The following is a 21,724-nucleotide window of genomic DNA, read 5'->3' as shown; positions in this document are numbered from 1 at the left end:
TTTGTAGGTTAGGTTATCTAAAGTGGATTGTTTTATTTTGTTAAAGCACAACATTCGTAAACAGAGATTTCCTTCATATTGTTTTAAAAATATGTAATGTTGACCACACATTGTTTATAAATCTGTTTTTTTTCCCAAGTCAACTTAAATGATTTTCATTCTGTGTGTGTGTGTGTGTGTGAGCGGGTTTACCTATCTTTATGTGGACACAATGTCCCCATAACGTGATAAATATCCATTTTTTTCCCCTTATGGGGACCGGTTTCCTGGTCCCCATAAGGGAAAACACTGTTTTATAAAAATCGGTGACTGCTATGAAAAAACAAAAAATGCAAAAACTCTTGTATTTTGTTTGGTTACTTATGGTTAGGGCAGGGTAGGGGTTAAGGTTGTCATAGTTAGCGTTAGCATTTTTCCCATTGAAATGAATGAGCGGTCCCCATAAGGATATGTTTACCCTTCATGTGTGTGTGTGTGCATATTTATGTACACACATACATATATATTGTACAATGCTTAAAGGAATATTGACAATTAGGAAAAACCACAATCAAGTGTAGCTTAAAGTCTGTCTTGCATAAATGATTTCCTTATTTTTTGAAGGTGGACATTCTTGAAATAGACTTAGGCATCACAAAAGGAGTTGAAAATGAAGAGTGTGGGGAAGAGGAAGCAGGTTTATTCAACTTAAAAACAGGCTCAGACCCCCATACCCTAGCACTTAAAACAGACTTGGCTATCCATTCAACAGAGGAGTATGGAGTTGCCTTCGTCGATCATCATCCTGACGCTGAGTCAGCAATGCTAGTCACAGATCTCAAGGAGCAGGTAGAATGTATGTCTATAGAAAAAAATGACTTTACAGAAAAAAAAGTTCCCTTCAAAGAACCCTTCATTGATTCAGAAGACCGAGAAAGGGAGGAAATGCAATGGTCTGAGTCTCCATTGCAGGCCTCAGCTGAGACCGGGAAGATAACCCTGTTTGGACAAGCAGATGAAGAGGAGACATGTGAGTTCCCAGTACTGTTAATCAAACAGTGCTATGTATGTACAGCTGCACATTAATGGACCTTATGTGACTAATATTGTTCTGGTAACACTTTAGTTAAGACCACTTTTCAGTAATTTATAAACACATTCATAACAAACAATGCATTCATAAAGCATTATAAACATAGCTATAAATATCAAAAGGCATAACACATTATACTCATATGTATTATAATGTCTATAATGCACTATATTACATTTATAATGCATTAGAATAATCGGTGTAAGGATTCTTTGTACTGCATTATACATGTATCTATAGTGCTCTATGGCAGTCATAATGCACTATGAATGTTTATAAATCACTAAGAATATAGCTTTAAGTAAACCATTGTTTTTCTTTCAGATGAAGTTACTGATGATGTAGATCAGTCTACACTGCAGGTACAGCCTACAGTGGATTCAAAATGTGGGATTATCAATGAACAGAAATCTCAAAATATAAATGATCCCCCCATGGATTGCGATGATGTTGGTATGCCTTGCAACTAATTGGTTTTATTGGTTTAGACTGTCATTTTTAAATCAGGGCTATGGTATGAATGGATTTGCATTTTCTTCCAGTAGAAAGCCTCCGTTCCATTAAAGAGGACCAGTCCTGTGACTTGATATATGTCAGCACAAGGCAAGATGGGATACAAGAAGACTCCAAAAACATGATAGAAACAAGCAAAGACAATGAAGTTGAGGTACACCATCTTTTTTGAATGTTTAATCTTTATATTTTATTTAGTTACCTCACTAGATGCTAATGATATCAAATGTTTTTTACACCATAATCATTGCTAGAAATATCAAGTTGCAGGCAAAGGATTAGCAACAGCAATATTCTGGCTTACCCTAGCAAGTTATTAATTTGTGCCAGATCCTGCCCGAATGAGTTCCAGGACCTCTGTGTTTTTGACTGTCTGTGTTCTGGCACCTATTTGCATAAATCTGGCAGTGCTCTGGTTAAAAAAACAAAAACATTTATCCATCCATTATCTACCGCATATCCACGGTAAGGTCGTGGGGGCAGCAATCTAAGCAGGGATGCCCAGACCTCCCTCTCACCAACCACCTCCTCCAGCTCCACCGGGGGCAATACCAAGGTGTTCTCACACCAGCCGAGAGATATAATCTCTCTAGCATATTCTGGGTCTGCCCCGGGTACTTCTCCTGGTCGGACATGCCCGAAACATCTCCCCAGGGAACCATCCAGGAGGCATGCTACAGTAGATAGATGCCCGACCCATCTCTACTGGCTCATTTCGATGCAGAGAAGCAGCTCCTCCCAAATGTATGAGCTGCTCACACTATCTCTAAGGCTGAGCTCAGACACCCTGCAGAGGAAACTCATTTCTGCCACTTGTATCCGTAATTTTTTCGGTTACCACCTAAAGCTCGTGACCATAGGTGAGAGTAAGAACATAAATCAATGTTGCTTTCTGGCTCAGCTCTCTCTTTTTACTGTACCACAACAGAATGGTACAGCGTCTGCATTACTGTCGACGCTGCACCGATTCGCCTGTTGATCTCCCGCTCTTTTCTTCCCTCACCCGTGAACCAGAGCCAGAGATACTTAAACTCCTCTGGTTGAGGCAGAAACTCATCCCACCACCAGTAGAGGGCAATCCACCCTTTTCGGGTTGAGAACCATGGCCTCAGACTTGGAGTGCATGGTGCCATTTGCAGCCCGACAACGCCAACAGGACCACATCATCTGCAAAACGCAAAGACGCGATCCTGTGGCCCCTGAACCGGACCCCCTCCGCCCCATGGTTATGCCTAGAAATTCTGTCCATAAAAGTTATGAACAAAATCAATGACAAAACGCAGCCCTGGTGGAGTCCAATGCTCACTGGGAACGAGTTTTACTGCTCGCAATGTGAACCAAACTCTCTCTCCGTTTACACTGGGACCTGATGGCCCACGGTCACTACAACTGCATCAATATTTGGGTGTCTCTGTCTCACTGTCCCAGAAGTGCAAGTACTGATGCACTGCGGCTTAGGATTGCTAGGACACAGAAATTCCTTTAAACCTATAATTTGATTTTTTTTTTTTTTTTTTTTTTTAAAGATTAATCAACCAGTCATTTAGCCTAATTGATTTGCTTCCAAGGCGTGTTGACAAGGCAGACTGAAACCTTTGAATCCCGCCTTATGGTGATATACTTGAATATATTTATATATTTCTGTATACTATTGTGTTGTATAATTCATATATAATTCTTATATAATTATATGAATTATTCACAAGCATTTTTGACTGTAACATTTACTTGTAAATGTAGGCCTACTGTATAATGTAAAAATTTTTGTTTTGTTACATGTTCAGCTTTCTGAACACTGCAATGCATGCAAGGCAAAATCATTTACAAACGACATGCCCATATTTTGGTGTTTCTCCTTCCAAAACACGTCTATAACTCCAGACAATGGGACAGAGCGTTAAGTGAAAATAATGTGCAGCTACGCCCTTTTTTGATGTAAGCGTATGAAGAATCGGCCCCCATGTGCGTAGCAATGTACCCTATTTTTTCTATTTATTTTGTATATATAGATGATACACAGAAATTTGTTTCATAGATGATAATATTGTCTTGTGACATATTGAACTATTTCAGCACAGTTTATCCCCATACATTCACAAAATGAAAATTGCAGGCTATTGTTTGTCTCAATCTTAATGTGGAGAATACAGGGGAACAAAAATCTTGTGTTTCAAGATCAGCTTCTTTCTGGGATTTTTTTACCACTGTCTGGTCAAACTTATCTTCTATCATCTGTGTGTGTATGTCTAGGTTTCTCTATACTGCTTTCTCAATGTTTTTATATGCAATACATGCATACAACACATTCCACTCACACAGGAAGATAATAGCATGCTGTTTTTTTTAGCTAGGTGTTGCCTTTTCATTACAAGTGGCTGTAAACACATTCCGCTGATAGCTATATCGCATTAGGGAAGTCATTTTTAGGCTATACACAAAACACCCTTATAGTATATGTGGGTCAGATTAGTAGATCTTCCAAAATTCATCTATTATTTCTTTCAGTCACTCTACAGTTATTGTGTTTTTAGGTATGATATTCTTTAAGTACAGATCATCTTGCCTGTACATACTTCAATGCCTGTTTTGTATTCTAGGCACGTACATCAGCTTAACATCAAGCATTGCTTTATGCAATGTTTAAAGAAAACATACCGTCATGCTTCATGTTATTTTGAATAAAACTCTAATCCACCCTTTTTGCTCCAGAGAATAAGTGTCAGGAATATCTTCACTCAGATAAATATGAAGGATGGTGTTACAGAATAGAACCATGTATTATCATCCATCCATCCATCCATCCATCCATCCATCCTTTTTGTATGGTCACAGGAGTCCCGGAAGACAGAGGTGCAGGGCAGGGTATACATGCTTTCATATATACATACACACACACAAACACACAGGTTAGTAATTATATCTTTGTGGGGACTCTCCATTAATTTCTATGGAGAAAACTGTAATCCCAACATGATGACCTCAAGCCCTTCCTAGCCCTAACTATTAGTAATCAAACAAAATACAAGAATTTTTTAGTTTTTTGATTGCATTCACAAATCTTTGTGGAGACCTGAAAAATGGTCCCCACAACATCAAAATAACAGGTTTTTATCACATTGTGTGTGCGGGCGTGTGCGTGTGTGTGCGTGTGTGTGTGTGTGTGTTTCATTCCTTGTATTAAATTGGTCACCTGTATTGACATTCCTGACTAAAACGAAAAAAACAACCTAAACATAACTGTAGCACAGGGGTGGGGAGCCGGGTCCATGGAGAGCCGTGGTAAGTGCAGGTTTTTGGGACGACCTCTTAATCAGCCAATAACAGTGGGGCCCAGGACTGGAGCTGAGAACAAAAGTTGTATTATTGCCTGATAGAGAGTCATTCTTTTTATGGTTGATGAGTATTATAGGAATGTGATAAATGGCTGTAGTAATATTTACACCTGTTATAAATTTGTCATATAGTAGGCATGTTTTTGATTTATTTTTTTTAAATGGAAATGCGTGTTGCTCTGGATAAAGATGTCAGCTGATTAAAATGTAATCTAGAAGGTATCCAAAATTTCAAATATGAACCGACCAGTGCCAGTTTCCTCCCCCTTGATGAACTTAAGCAACCTCACTGTCAAAATCTCAAATTACTTAACAAGAACAGATTCCACCATTAGCAGAGATTTCTGAATCAGCATAGAAGTGTAAATAAAACAAAAGTCTGGGTTAAGCAGCAGAGCTTTTCCCTGCGGTTTGTGCTAAAAGCTGGGATGAGTACAGTAGTTGAAGAGGTTGCAGTGTCCATGTATGGCACAACTGAGAGCAGTGACTTGGACTGGGGTAGATGGGGGGGGTTACACTGGCTCTGTTTGCATGTGCTCATTGTCTGACTATTTCATGCCAGCATCAGTAGCAGTAACAGCAGACATATACTGTTTGTTTACTTAAATTTTATTTTCTTTAGCAATTTCAGCATGAGCAAACATTCAAATGTTCACACACTGCTCTTCCACCAAACTTATGTTGTTTGTTTAAATTGCTGATTGACCTTAAATATACATGCTCAAAAAATATGTCTGCATATTTTTCATATAGACATATACACATATATATTTTGCAAGTTAGCAAATATCTAATATATTTTCAAAGTAAAACATGCTCAAAAATGTGTTGGTATAACATGGTGGCCCAGCAAGTAGTGCTGCTCCAGTTTTGCAAGGCAAAGTATGGCCTCAGTTTGCAGGTTTCCTTTACAGCCTAACAGTCCTGTGGGTTTAAACTTTATTAATCCCTGAGGGGAAATCAGGGAAGGAGGGGGCAAGCCTAGCAGCATATGAGAGTATATAAATCACTCTGATTTTCTGGATGGATGGGAATTCCTTACACACTAAATAAGCATGCAGGATTCAAACACCTACGCATGGTGATGGGACGCAACTGTGCTAACTGGTGCAAATCAGTGAGCCACCCCAGCTGATACACCAGCTCTCGCTGGCTTCCAGTGAGGATGGAAATACAAAGACCTGACTTCTCTCTCTCTGTATCCTGCAGACAACATCCCTGGACCGCATTGACATTGTGGAAACTGTAGACAAGGCCTGATAGAAAGGTAGAGCCTATTTTGAGAAGAAACAACCCAAAAGGCTCACTGACAATAAGCATTATTAAGAAACATGTGTGCAAGCATTAATGTAGATATAAATAAAACAATTTTCCCTGGTTTTGAAATGTTGAAATATGGAATATGGGTTAAAATTACATCCTCTTATTTGAAATACTATTATATATCTTCTTTATTATGATGGTTTTCCCCAGTGAAAAGAAAGTTCACATATCATATGTAATTGCTTAAGCTGAATCACACAGTAATAAACTGTGTTCCACTCAGCCTAACCCAGGGCACTGTATGTAGAACAGAAATTGGTAATTCCTTACAAATACACACCTACAAATTAGAAGTATGCAATCATACTTCAAGTTAACAGAGATGGGTAATGCAGGAATCATATATTTTTTGTCCATGGAGTGGGTTAAATGGCATTTAGTAAAAAGCTCAAGCAACACCCCTGGCTCAATAAAATGATATAATGCTGGTTATAGTGCTGTGTGTAGAAAGCATCTATACTCATTTAAAGTATATTTTTTATAATGTCCATCCATCCATTTTCTGTATCTGTTTGCCCTATTCAGGGTTGCAGTGGGTCTGGAGTCTATGGGCATAAGGCAGGGAGCCAGCTAAGATGGACGGCCAACCCATTGCATGGCACACACACATATAGGCAATTTGGTAACTCCAATATACCTCAGCATGCTTTGGACTGCAGGGGTGAAAACCAGAGCACCCAGAGGAAACTCCACAACAAGACAGGGAGAACATGCAAGCACCACAAACTTAGAACCTGGGCAGAGACTTGAACTCAGGTCCCAGGGCTAACTAGTTAACCACCATGCCATCTCTTTCTTAAGTGTTTGATGCTCTAAATATTTTGTATATATCTTCTCACAGTTCCATTTTCATTTCAAACATGTCACTAAAAATGCATGATTTTGTTCCAGCAAATTTCAGCAGTCAACATACCTGATTTAATGTACTAAAGTATATTTACCTTTTATAACTGTATCATGCTGTTATCTTTTTCTGTCTTTTTTGTCCAAGCACAGTGGTTTATACTGGTTTGGTGCATAGCTATTCAGCTTGAGAACTGAATAATTTTTTGTTTTTTTTTGTTGCTTGTGGCATACAGTATATAGCCTTCATATTGTCCACATAATTATGGTTACAATTAAAGGTTTTATTATTGATGCAATATTTATTATTCATTGTTTTCCTACACAGCACACACATACTGTATTGTTGAAGTATGAGAGGTCTCAGTGTTTGTTAGCATTGCACAACTGCATGGCTAAGATTTTATGACATACACAAACACCACATTCATTCTATTTATAGTGAAAGGATGCTGCTGTCTGTCACTGTCACAAAGCTTTATTGTTACTCATAGGAATAAAACCATAAATCTATCCATCTGTTCTTTGCCTTGCAATCAGTTACAACAAGTTGTACGCATACATGATATAGGGAGAACAGTATTATGATATTTCATGTTTTGGATAGCGATGTTCTACTTGATACCTTTAGTCAGGATACTATGACTCCGTAAATGTGACTTAAGCTCATGCTTACTCTAAATGATTAAAATGAGTGCTTGAGCTAAAGATTTTTTAATACAAACCAGATTTGTATTGACACCCATGTTTGGTAGTCCTTTGTATGTCATTTAAATAATCCATCATTTTCATGAATTTTTTGGCTAATCTTAGTGTGCAGTGTGTTTCATAACATCACTATCTCACAAAGGCAAAAACCAGTTAAGCAGCTCCATGTGCAGTCTGTTGCAAAGAAAAAGCTTCTAATCCAGCAAATGATCAGGACATGTTCTGAAATTACACAAATCACAACAATTTTCTGCATAACAAAGTTTGTGACAGCTATTCCCACCTATTCATTCCTGATGGCCGATGTCCCACACATCACGCACAGTACGTATGATTACTGAAAGATGAACTGCATTACTGAAATATCTGAACTGTCACAATCATGTTTTAGAGGGTCGTTAGGAGCCATGACAAAGGAGTTATTGTGGTTTCCTATCTTATTCTGGCATGTACCAGCATGCCTGCACTGTTTCCCGCCTGTTGACATTTCAGGCGGTGGGCCAACTCATGAGGTAAGGCAGGTCAAACAGGGGGGGATCTCTTGATGCTACACATCGGATTCAACTTTTAAAGCTTTTACAAATACGGTATTGTCCTGATTTTCACCTTCTCCTATGTTGCTGATTTTGTGCTTTTCCTGCAAATATTTCTGGAAAATGTCTGCTAGGTAGCATAATCCGAACTTCGATCAGAATACATTTTGAACATAATCCTACAGCAGCCTACAGTAATAATAATTAAAATAAAGCATTATTATTTCAGATTGATGTAATAATAGTAATAATAATGAGAATTGTTGCTAGTTGTTTGAGTAATACATATTTACTATTTGTAATGCTGCATTATAGAAATTGCAAAGACAAAGATCTTTTGGTCTTCTGGTATGCTGAGTATGTATTTCCTGCATTGCTTTCTCAAAAGTATTTAGGCTGGGAAACAAACAGATAAGGAAATGTTCAAGTAGACTACAATCAGCAGGCCCAAAAAATATCACAAACTGATAATTATTAAAAGCCAGGATCTGGTACTGTTTTTTAGTTGAATTGTTCCTTGAGAGATTATTTTTATCTGTACTGTAGTTTATGTCTTTAGGTTGCATTAGTCAAATCATGAACTCATCAATCCAAGGTTCTGAGGCATTATGACATCAGTTTTAGATACACAATATAAGGGCTACATGCTAACTGGCTTTCAGGTATTTGCTGTAGCACAGTAACTAGGAAGTGGCCATACGAAGACCAAAATCTGACAACAATCAGAATTACATCAATCTTGAAATAGCAAATGACAAGAACCTGCTACGTGCCGTTTGTACTTTTTACTGTTTATCAGCATTGCTGTGGCATCTTCACTATGCACCCTCCCCCAGGTGGCTCTGCCTGTTGCCTGTGTCCCAAGTCCCTCGCCATAAGTCACATGTGAAGAGTCACGTCACTCGCAATACTATGTTAAATTAATCCTAGTATGGATAAAACAGGGAGCAGAATCACTTTTCCAAATGTGAAGTGGTTAATAGTTAGGGAGTTTATGAATAATGGAACTAATGGTCTCATTGATGCCGATCTTTTTAGAATTATCTATCTATCTGCTATCTATCTACATCTATCTATCTAACATTTTGTAAATTGGTGAGAATAGTGAGATGTTATTCAAACTTCAATCTTATGTCACTGGAAAATCTAAATGATATCTAAGTTTCGCACTAATAATTTTACACACATTTTGCTGTTTTTGTGTCATATCGTTCTGTGTGACTTTTTTGTTTGCTGTCGTACTGTATCTAGAGATCTGAAGACGTTATATGTGTGTGTGACTGCTTTCTCTTGCCAGTGAACTTTACATATTGTAGTGTTGAGCCTTGCAATGTTGAAACCTGTATCTTTGATATGAATAAGTAACAGTCTGCTAAAGAAAAATGATCATTCAGTGACAATGAGAAAGTGGGAACTGGCTATCGTTCAGAATTGTGGAGTTCAGGAGCATACACCCTTGTGCAAATTACAGTTTTTCTTGATTGCGTTGGCACATTTCACATGCATTTGTATATTCTCATGACAATAAGAGCATTTCTCAAAGCAATTCATGCATATGCCAACATTTGGCATATTTCATGAAACCTACTCTGGCGCCAGGCAGACAAAGGCATCACATGGCGCATCTCCGATGAGGAAAGATGGATCACCACAAAGATGCTCTTTATGTTAGTCCTTAAATGGACCTCAGATGACTGTCATTTATTTAATATTTTTCATATTGCTTTTGTATGTGTGTTTTTTCATGTGTGTATTAATTTTATATTGATTGTTAATGTTTTTTATCATTAGTTAGGTAGGTAGACAAGTTTAAATAGGCAATCATTTGGTGGTCTGGAATGAATTCAATTAATTAACGTAATTTCTTATGGAGAAATTCGACTTGGAACTCGACCAAATTGCAACTTGAGCAGCCTTCTGGAACAAAGTTCCAAGGTACCTCTGTACTCATGTATCAAAAGCAAATAATTCTACCAATGAATTAGCCAATGGCACCAAAATCACAACTAAGATCAACATTGTTTTAACCATGAGAGTCAAAATGCTTAGATATATTTTAAATATGTCAGTGTAAGTACACCGTTGTGCAGATTTAATCTAAACAAGTTGTCAAACAAATGTATGCAGTGGCCTGGGTTTGTACAGCCAACAGGACAGAGAGTATGCTGAGTGGATGGATAGAGGAGGCAGGCCTGCTTGGGTGGGGGTAGAGCTGGGTGGATGGACAGAGGAGGGGCTGTGCCCACAGACTGGCAGGCCCCTCCCCATGTTGTTGTGGGGTTTCCTCCAAGTTCTCCGGTTTCCCTCATAGTCCAAAAACATGCTAAGGTTAATTGGAGTTGCTAAATTCCCCATAGGCATGAATGTTGTGTGTGCCCTAAGATGGATTGGCCCCCCATTTTGGGTTATTTCCATACAATTTTTATCAGTTCACCAGGTCCTAAATCTGGACCCAAGGAGATAAGTATGAATTAATGTGACTGTAATGTCAATTTTAACTGTTGTCAGTCTGTCTCCATATAAATGCAACCACTTGTTTCAATTACAGTTTTTCTTGATTGCTTTGGATACTTTTCTCAAATGGCAAATTCACATTATGTAAAATAAATAAAAATACAAAAATAAGGCTGCATTATGATAATCACAATGAACTAAATCCCATGTTCCCTACTACTAAGTATGGTTGTATATCTGTAGTGCTAAATACCCCTGTAGCCGTAGTTATTTGTTTAGCCGTTTCTGAATTTCCTAGCAAAAGCGCTTTAAATGCTACGGGGAGACTAACTTGCAGAGGCTATTTCTACCTTACTCCAGTCATACACACTCTCAGATGATGTCGTCTCAGTTGAGTTAGCATGTCAGATATGTTTCCAGCAATATAATCATACAACAGCCTACAGTAATAATAATAATTAAAATAACAGAGTTGACAGTCGGTCTTGGTTTCTCTAGTGTCGGTGTAAATATTTGGGACATGAAAATGATCCAAAATTGGCCATTATGACTGACATTAACCAGCATTAGCTATAAACAGCTCACAGCCACAATTACCATAATATTTTCTGTGTTGGGGAATTTAGGTTCTGTTCATGCCAAGCAATGTATTCATTTGTGTCATTATGCATTCCAGACCGAAAATGACGTAACTGAATGATCAACGGAAAAAAAGAAGGAAAAAAAACCCTTTAATTATACCCTTAATATATATATATATATATATATATATATATATATATATATATATATATATATATCTGTATGTATGCTTACAGCTCTGCCATATTAAATAATATTGCTGTTCTTGTTCAGAGGAACCACCTATTCAAACTCTTTTGTACTCTGTTAAGTGCCTCATTTTGCTATTAAAACTCATACCAGACCTCTTTAATTACTGACACATACTAACTGGCATTCAACCTAATATGACTCACCTTTATAGCTACATGTATAAGTGTGATTTAATTACTTGAAAGTACTTTTTCATGTGGTGCTTCTGTTATTTTGTCCACCCCACCCCCCACCCCCAAATATATTTTCAATATGTAACTGAATATGGAACTAGATGACTTTACCTAACACAATACCCTAATCTTAAGAATACTTCAAATTCTGCCTAATTATATGAATAACTCTATTGTTCAGTACTGAACTTAGTTCCACAAGCAGGAAAAACCTGATTCAAGCACATGTGTGGGTAGTGAGGAAAATACACTCCTCAAACCGCAGAAGTGTCACTGGGTAATCAACACAGGTGTGACCGAACACTCGTCTTATTATCAGTCCCGAGGAAAGAAAGTAAAGTGTTTTATTCATCGCCAGAGACAGGTGTTTAACTCATTTTGAAGTTCTGCTGATAACTCAAGTAAGTAGAACAATATTTGTCAATGTTTTTGTGACAGAGACACCAAAAATGTTCAATATTGGTGATTGCATTTGCATTGAAATCTGGGATGGTTTTGCTGTGGATACGTATGGACATATTTCTTAACCTGACTTGTCTATGTTCTGTCATGAATTTAGATGCATGCATTTTTTCTTTAATATTAAAAAAATAAATAAATAATTTCTGTTTTAATTTTGACTTGCTATTTGATAATACATATATACATAAGTAGGATTTAGAAATTATAGGTAAGAAATAATGCTGTTTATTTGTATCCAAATAAACTGCCAGTATATTGTAATATTTGAATTTATATTGATGCAAATTTATGTAATAAGCTATATTTTACACAAATATAATGCTAAAAAATAATAGTAGGACTTATTTGTTTTATTATCATATATTGTTTATGATTTATTAATTATTATTTATTATTACGCATCCAGGTGTTGATCACAAGACCAAAATATTATGACATTTACAAGAAGTACCATGTTTATCAGCAAATAATGTCACGCACTCACACTAACAGTTCCCCATTTAATTTTGATTTAAGACCATCCTTAGTTTTTTTTACTTTTTACCTTTCTTTATCTTTCCTTTTTACCATTTGGTAGATTTTTGGTTGAGTATCAGGCATTATTTAAAACATTTCTTTTGGTATTTTTGAAACACATATATTTATGTAACAAATAATACCAACACAATGCAATCTCTTTTATTTAATCTATGTTATCTGGCATTTTATGGTGGCTCATTGTTATCTCACAACTCCAGGGTTAGGAGTTCCAATCCTACCTCTGTATAATCTCTCTATATTGTGTGATTTTTCTACTTGCATGTCAAAAAACTGCCAGATATGCTTATTTGTGCTTCTGAACTGTCCATAGTATGTGAATGTGAGTATGTGTCCTATGATGGACTGGCGATTTCTTTATGGTGGACCCCAGCCTTATGGTGCCTGGCAGTGGTCCCATGCCCTACCATGACCCTGACCAGGTGGTTTTAAGATGGATCTATTTTATTTTAGCCTTAGCAAAAGGCTACTTTGATTTTAGAATGCAACTGCTGTTGCTCTGTTGACTTAGAGACTTTGACAATAAAATTGTGCACAACATTGAAATGCTACAGCCACATTCTTATAGCACTCAATCATGTAATAATATGCTAATAACGTTATACATTTCTCTGTTCTTAATGTAATAAAAGTCAGTAAATGTAATATCTGGCCAATAGTGTAATAAGTTTTTGAACCAATAATTTTTTGTTATTACATTATTGGCCAATTATTACAATGCTGAATTTTATTACATGAAGAACTGAGAAACCTGCAATATTATTGACATTTTATTACATTATTGGCTTCAAAGATTTGTGATAGATAGCAACAAGGAAGTGCTTTCTGATTTTTTATTCTATTTTATTTTACAATAAATGAAAACAATGTGGATATAAGCGACAATTGTCCTATAAATATACAATAATAGAAAAAAGGAAAAATTACCCTATTCAGGATAAAGAGCTGTAAGCTGGATGAATGGACTTGCAATTTCAAGCATTTTATTGTGTTTGTATGGATTTTTTCTGCTATCAAAAATGTTGCACTGTCATGATTTCTGGATAATAACCAGCACTTACCACCCCACCACCACCAAAAAAAGCTGTGTGTGTTTAACATTCTGGAAAAGAAATTTGTAACGCTGAGTACTGGCTGAGCTGCTTGACTGCTTATGGGATTTTCGCATAAAGGGTGGGAATGAACTGAACGGTACTCACAGCCAGTTATGGTTCTTCTTGGCACAATGCTCAAAAAATCATGTAATGACTGCCATAATGATATCTTGTTATTTACAGTACATAAATATGACAAGATATCTCTCTGCCAAAGCTTCGAACACCTGCATTGCCTGACACAGTTACTGTAGTTACAATCTTCCAAAGATTCGAGTGAATACAGAAAAACGTTTCTCTTTAGAGAAACAGTATGAACAGGGTGATGTAAAATAATGCTTTGGCTCCCAGGCAGCAGTGGGAACAATGTGACAGGAAGGAGGTGGAAATTTGTATGACCTTTATACTTACTGTATGTGTGATTGTTACAGTTAGTTTAAAGGCTGCATTCACCTAAAATCAGCTTGACATGTCTAGTGTCTCAGCTTGCCAACTCATCTTGCAAACTGAACAACTTGTGGGCTGGGAAGGTGCTACTGGAGAAAGATTTAGAACTGCACAGTTCGTCGCGGCATGTTACGTTGAGGATAGTATATGCAGGCATTAACTAAACCACATTGGCCCCACATTGCTGATGCTTTTGTATCTGGATTTTTTACTTGCCATGCGTAAAATGCATGCATTTGCAAAATTATTAGATGTGGGTTGCGATCTATAAACAGAATTTGTCCTTATTATGTATGTTTAGAAGAAACAAATATAGTGGAAATTGCCTGTTTTCTTGGGTGCATACGTTTGTTTCTGTCTTCCTCATTCTGTGACACAAGTTATCTAAACCAGGTTTTTCCAGTCATCGTTATAGCAGCCCCTTTGTCTTTTGTTTCTTGTTCTGTTTCTAACTATAAATTCAACGAATGAGCTCTTAAAAATGGATTGCGCAATTCAGATTAAAGGCAGTTACATTGGTGGATTTTTCATTTAGCTGAATTCTGTCCAGTCGAGGAATACAGTATCTGCAGTGCTCACGCAAACCTGTTTGTGCCTGTGTAGGCTGCCATGTCGCAGGAGAGCTTGCTTGAAGGCCCATCATCAGAACATAAGACAGAACTAAATGAGGAAAATTTTCTTAAAGAGTTGTATCTCTTCATGAAGAGCAGAGATACACCCATCGAGAGAATACCTCACCTGGGCTTCAAGCAGAGTGAGTGGAGATGTCTGCAAGTAAATATGCTCACATACAGACAGAGAACATGAACATACTACCACAACAAAATGCACAAGTATAATCAGCCAAATATACCACAGAAACACAGCAATGTAATGCATTTACAGATGGAACGTAATTTGAATTTTTATTTGCATGCTTTTTTTTTTACAGTTGACCTTTTTCTGATGTACAAGACAGTGCAAAAATTAGGAGGCTACAGTCAGGTAAAGGCAATTCTGCTGTCTTTTATGGTTTTGAAAATGCAGTTTTATGTAATCTGTTTCACAATGATTCAGTGAAATGTTAAAAGATTAAAAGTAATTATTAAGCAAAAAAGCTTAATTCTTCAGGAAATTATTTTACTGGCAAAATAGGTGGGTTTATTTTGTCATTATGGCATTAGAATGTAGTATTGGAGTTCATCTTTGCAACAGTAGACTGTTCTCCATTACAATTTGCTCAAAACAACTTTCTAGAACAGCCTATCAGACATCAATACTGCTATCACATTACTCTTATTTACCTGGCAATAGATTCTAAAGAATGCATCCTTCTCAGAGGCTGGTGTCATGAAACATCATTATAGTATTATATGGAGCCTCAAGTTAATGATGATCAAAATTAACCATTAAAGACTGGCAGACTCACTAAGATATTGGCAGTAAATTTACCATCAAAAGGATTAGCACTTGAGCAGCTTAAAAATAATTTGATACAATGATACAAACTACTTAGTAATGCAATTTCTCCAAAAATTTCAATGTATACTAATTTAAATGTCATACAGGGGAATGTTTCAGGGGACTATTCCAGTATTCAATATGTAACACTACTATCCAAAATAGTAAAGATACATAGTGACTAGTACAGTATGTGTGCAAGTATTTCCTTGATTATCCTTTAATATCAGTCTAAGGAAAGGGGTTTGTGAATCTGTAATCTGCGGCTAGATAGACTTGAATGGAGGTTAAAAAAAATAATTGAGGCACTTCTCTGAATTCATTTTTCTTTTTCCAGGTGACGGCACATCAGCTATGGAAGCAGGTGTATAACGAGTTAGGTGGGAACCCACGTAGTACCAGTGCGGCCACCTGCACGCGCCGGCACTATGAAAAGTGAGTGATGGTTTTCGGAAATTCTGGAGCGAGCTGCACTTCTGCTCATTTAATCTTAATAGCACCTGAAACCTTGCTACTGTCCTGTGTTTGCTGTATTAGCTGGATGAGGCCTGATAGAAGGGTATTCAGTGTAGGTGTAGAGGTGTGCCTTTGCTCAGGGTGTCTTGTGTATACCCAGGCTTATACTGCCCTTTGAATGGCACATGAGAGGGAAGGACGACAAGGACTTGCCTGTTCCGCGCCAACAGAAACGATCACGCCTCCATAGCTTCCCGCATGAGGAAGAGGAAGACTTGAGAGGAGCCAAGCGGGGCATGAGCTACGGACTCCGGCATGCATTGGCCTCTCAGGTATCATCAAGTCTGCCAGAACCAAATGAGGACTATTCATGTTCCCTCTGTATAGTTATCCTGTTCCCCATACTTTGATTAAGAACATATACAATGCCAAATGTATACATATGCACTACTCTGCCTACTGTTTTGGGAGACAAAGCTCTAAGGTTATATTTCTTTCTATCCAGGACACTCATGACTTTTTAGTGGACAGCCGCATGGGGGTCATTCCTGTGCCTGTGCATTTCCAGCAGTACTTCCACAACCACCCCTCATTGCCCCCCTATCACCCAGTGACCCCAATGGTCCAGCCCCCTCATACTAATCTCACCCCACCCATATCCCACATACACCCCCCCCAAGAGAAGAGCGACTGGCCGAAGCAACAGCTGGTCCTGCTCCGAAATTTAGCCAAGGAGTACATCTCATCTTCGGGATTTGCCGAGCCACTGAACCTCAGCTGCAAAGATGGAGCTGCAGACTGTCTCAATCAGAAGCCATCTTCTTTCACCCCAACTGGCAGCAACAGCAACAAGATGCCCAGGTTCTTAAACAAAGTATTTCCTTTATACCCAGCCTGGAATTTACCTAAAGATGAGGTATCTGATGGGACGGAAAATGAAAAAGGTCCAAACAGATCCAGCCCACGACACAGTCCAGTTACGATCCAAGAACCAAACGTCATTGATCTTTCCTCTACCACCTACCAGAATACCTCTCCAGCCACAACTCCCAGTGTGCATATGAAGGCATATAATAGCATGTCTCTACAGAACTGCAGACCTAATGATTCAGACAGCACATATCCTATGATGCAAAAGGAAGCTGAGAGACCTTCACATCCTGCTCTTTCTCCCTTCAATATGAGCAATCCCATACTTACTTCACCTAAGGACCCCACAGGTAAAATGGAGATCCAGATCCCACTGGCAGTGTTACAGGACTTGCTGAATGCAAAATTTAGAGTGGGCTCCCAACTTCTGTCAAGTAGTCCAGTATCACAGCCTGACAAAGGCCAGGTCATCATTAATGAAGACACGTTTGAGCACAAGGCAAGTTTGGAGAGCATTCCCCAGGAAAATGGCTCCAGACCACTGACTCTCCAAGTGAAGGAGAGGAAATGTTCACTGGAAGAGGCAGACCATATAAAGAGCAGCCCAAAGAAAAAGACAAATGTGGCCAGCCCCTCTGGTAGGGAAAGTCACCTGGACAGTTACCATGTCTCTTTGGGAATCCAGGCACATGACTGGGAATCGGCATCAGAATGTAAGAAGAATCTGCCCCATCTGAACATGCCTATAAATAATGGAGCTGGTAGTGCTGCGTACCGCCAGATGTGCTCACAAGACAGGGATTATGAAGTTCAGAAGCCCTCCACCATCAGGAACATCCAGATTCAGGACTTAATGTTGGACAGGAACTCTAGCCAGGCCCAGTTGGCACGCATGTGGTTGAACCCAGGTTCACATGTGGCAGAACACGAGATAAAGCGGCCACAGGCAACAGTTTACGTAAATGATACTTTACATAGCAGGGACCCTCTGTCCAGGCATTTTCAAGGCATGCCCTTGGCAATACCTGAAAGACATTCAATGCTCATGGTCAACCCTGCCTCACCATCCCTGATGCCCCTAACCCTAGAGGAATGCCTGAAACTCAGAAGACTTATTTCTAGCTCTCCGTAAGTGTACTGAGAGTGGATTTTTTTTCTGACACATTGGAATTATGCACCACTCTCTAACGGAAGTAAAATTCCAGCTAACGATACCACAGCATTGTTATGTCTATTCTGTTTTATCGTGAAGACCTACATTCTTAATTTAAAAGCTGTTTGATGCCCTACACACATACACACACACACATAAAGTCAACAAAAAATACATAAAATACATAAATTAATTAACTTCTGTGACATTTTCGATACTGTTAAATTTTTCTGCTGCTAAAATATCCTTTGTAATTCTGTGAAGTAGTTCTCATGTAGGTTTTTGTTTGATAGCACTATTAAGCAGTAAGAAGACTTCAAATTATCCTAGATGACTAGATGGTTATGGACATATTCCAAAAAAATTATGTAAAGCAGAAGTCTTTTTTATGACTGGCTGACTTTAGGAATAGGTCCTAAGTTATTTTGTCACAGTAATGAAAGTAGCATTGAAGCATATGAACTTAGATATGTACATATGTACACCCTGATAAACTGACAGAGGTAAGAATTAAATTCATGTTTGTAAGGTTTTTATACATAATTCAATTTTTATACTTGTTTTTATCTTGATTCCAGTGAAGATTTAGGTTAAGAATTATGTTCTGCTTGGGATACATTAACACCCTTTTCTGTTCTTTTCTTGTCTATACAAAGACAGGTTGAGGGATTAAATGTAGTTTGTTTTGAACAAAGGCAATATATATTAATTGAAGAATAGCTAATTGTACTATCCAAGTCTTGGAATATGTTAAGCTGCAATGAATGGTTTACATTTTGATACACATTGCCACAAATATTTGTAGATTACATTAAAAAACATCTATTTCAAACGATAATATTGGTTTTCAGTAAGCTAATGATAGAGGCAAAGTTAATAATAATATTTTAATAATTAATAATATTTTAACAACAGATATTACACATCCATACAAACAAGATGGACTGAATGACCTCTCCTTATTTGTAATATTTCCTTATGTTCCCAAATATTTGCCACTTATATTGTATATCCCATGTAAAAGAGCAGGCAGTAGTGAAATTGTATAAGTTTGTGTGAAACATTTTTGTATTATTTGTGTTATGCTAGGTCCAATCATATGAAGACTTCTATTCTGTTTTACAAAATTGTTGTTTTACAAAATAAAAATCATTTTTTCATTATTTTAAATAGTGGCTTTTTTATATTGAAACATCACTGCAATAAAAGACCTTTGCAATATTTCTCAAGAACAAGAAGTAGAGTAGATACTTTGGTGCAGTATTCTGTATGAATTTTTTTTTTAATTCATTAATGATTGCTGTGTAAGTGATAGACCACAGGAGAAATAAAAATGGATTATTCTGTTCTAGGAACTGCCTTACTGATTACCTTAAACTCATAATATCCATGTTTAATTCACAGTGTTATATAACAATGCAGTGTTGCATTGTTAAATATATTATTCCCTAAGCCTCCAAAGGAAGGCTAGAAAATATGTTGATGCAAAATGTGTTGACTGCATTTACAAATGAAATCATCTAGTTATATAGCCAAAAGCACATTGGAAAGGAGCTGGAGAAAAAACCAAAATTAATCATTTATAACACATGAATTGCATAAATAATCAAGCCTTTAAACACATTGTTAACCAAATAAAAAACCTTCACCTTTTTCCTCCTACAGTAGTAAATTTTATCTCAGCTTGATAAAATATCAGGCCTAATACCTCATCCCAAATTTCCAGGCAACCATTTCCAAGGCGCCACACATTGTGTGATTAGAATCCCCATTTGCAAGATTTATCCATAAAATAAAGAAGCGTGTTGAATGCAAACTGACAAAAGAAGGATTCAGGGTGGTTTCTGGTAGATTGCCAGATTAATTATCAACTATAATCAGCAAACATTTACCATCCATCCATACTCACTTGTCATATCTAGTGTCACAGGGGTCTAGAATGCAAGCAAGGGGGTTCCAGCCCATGGCAGGGCAAACACAATCATCCATTCCCAACAATTCACCAACTTCAGTTTAGTGTTTTTTTGGACTGTAGGAAAATGAGAGAACTCAGATGAAACCCCATTATAGGGAAAGCATACAAACTATATATAAAAAATCAACAGTGGAAAGGAACCCAAGGCTAAGTGGATAGCATAGTTTTTTGTGTATCCTGATTAGTGGGTTAACATAAGAACATAAGAAATTTACAAACAAGAGGAGGCCATTCGGCCCATCAAGCTTGTTTGGGGAGAACTTAACTTAACTTAAAGTTGTTAAAATCAAGCTCAGTTGTGCGTATTTGGAGTTCAAATTTCCTCCCTGTGTTTATGAGAGTTCGTTCTGGTGTTCTGTCACAAATGAAACATCTAATGCCTTTCAGATAAATCGGACTACATCTGAATTATCTGCAAGAGATTTCTGTGTCATTTCAATGAGTCCTATCTATAAATTTATAATATAATAAGGGGTGGCATAGTGCTTGAGTGGGGTACACAGTTGCCTCGCACTTCCAAGTCTGTTTTTTTTGTTTTTGTTTACTTGTTTGTTACTCAAAAGCTGTTTAATAAGGAGTCTATCAGGAAGTAAAAAGCAAATTACAGTTATTTTTCAGGGAATACATGTCAGGCATCAGGTATGTTCTTTGTTTCCTTTCCTACCACATTCCAGTCGCAGGGAATTTTTGATTTGAGTGCAAGATTACCATTTTCTGACACCTTTATAACCTTCCTTTTTTAAATGGTCTGAGTAGAATAAGTAATAATAAAAACCAAATACAAGATGCCAGTCAAATAAATGGTACACAGAGGTGCACATGAAGATAGCTTAAAAAGCCTGTGACTGGATCCAATTACCGTATTTTATCCGTATTCACTTCTTATTTTTCTAACTGTGTATCAATGCAGGCATCAAATCATTCATTTCAGAATCTATAGTGCCATCCCAAAAGAGTGAGGCCAGACAGAACTCCTAAATAAAGTATCTAAATGACCTGGTTCTGATTTCAGTGCAATGGCCACCTCTCAGTTATATACTTTGCTTATTTATACAAGTAGGTAATTAAACATGAGGGGGAGTGAAGGGTAATTCTTCATTTACTTTGTCTTCCTTATAGAAAGACAACAAAGTAAAACGACCAAATGGAACTATGCAAGGCCACACGCCAATAATCATGTCAGCATTAATAAATGTTGCAGCCTACACCGCAGCTGTGTAGCTGGGAAATTAGTTTAGCTCACACATAGCCTTCTAAAGTGTATGTCTGCATCACAAGGGGGGAACTGGGCTGGCTACTTACTCTGATACAGTATTTTTACAATTCCATTGAGTAAACTTTAATAGAAATGTGTGCTGCAGCTCCATAATAAACATCAAGCTTAAACGTTAAAAGCCTACTCTATATGCGTTTTATGGGCCAAGGTTTCTCGTTATGCTACTTGACTGACGCATTTAGGGAAAACAAATTATATCATTTTTCTGTGTTAGAACTGTCACTTGGAA

At 37.5% G+C, this 21,724-nt stretch overlaps 2 protein-coding genes across 10 annotated transcripts in view; both read left to right on the top strand.

Moving 5' to 3' along the window:
• LOC111847057 (uncharacterized) overlaps nt 1–7,377 on the top strand; it is a 40,971-nt gene extending 33,594 nt beyond the window's left edge. For 2 of the 8 annotated variants that reach the window (XM_023817910.2, XM_023817914.2), the window contains 5 exons: nt 604–1,009; nt 1,397–1,525; nt 1,615–1,739; nt 6,127–6,184; nt 6,766–7,377. In XM_023817910.2, coding sequence (XP_023673678.1) covers nt 604–1,009; nt 1,397–1,525; nt 1,615–1,739; nt 6,127–6,177 — 711 coding nt within the window. In that variant the 3' untranslated portion in view covers nt 6,178–6,184; nt 6,766–7,377. Of the gene's footprint in view, nt 1–603; nt 1,010–1,396; nt 1,526–1,614; nt 1,740–2,599; nt 6,185–6,765 lie in introns of those variants that run through there. The other 6 variants (XM_023817912.2, XR_002838999.2, XR_002838997.2 and 3 more) reach the window with 6 other exon arrangements.
• Nucleotides 7,378–12,002: 4,625 nt separating this feature from the next.
• arid6 (AT-rich interaction domain 6) lies at nt 12,003–19,407 on the top strand. Of its 2 annotated transcripts, XM_023817923.2 has the most exons (6): nt 12,003–12,186; nt 14,929–15,079; nt 15,257–15,309; nt 16,103–16,200; nt 16,382–16,553; nt 16,727–19,407. In XM_023817923.2, the coding sequence occupies exons 2-6, from the start codon at nt 14,935–14,937 to the stop codon at nt 18,221–18,223; spliced, it is 1,965 nt and encodes a 654-aa protein (XP_023673691.1). In that variant the 5' UTR covers nt 12,003–12,186; nt 14,929–14,934; the 3' UTR covers nt 18,224–19,407. The 2 variants fall into 2 exon arrangements, with proteins under 2 accessions (XP_023673691.1, XP_023673692.1); XM_023817924.2 differs by lacking the exon at nt 12,003–12,186 and having other exon boundaries at nt 15,016–15,099.
• The last annotated feature ends 2,317 nt before the right edge of the window (nt 19,408–21,724 follow it).

This window comes from Paramormyrops kingsleyae, chromosome 7, assembly GCF_048594095.1.
Source record: "Paramormyrops kingsleyae isolate MSU_618 chromosome 7, PKINGS_0.4, whole genome shotgun sequence".
Lineage (NCBI taxonomy): Eukaryota > Metazoa > Chordata > Actinopteri > Osteoglossiformes > Mormyridae > Paramormyrops > Paramormyrops kingsleyae.
This window is presented reverse-complemented; position numbering and strand designations above follow the sequence as displayed.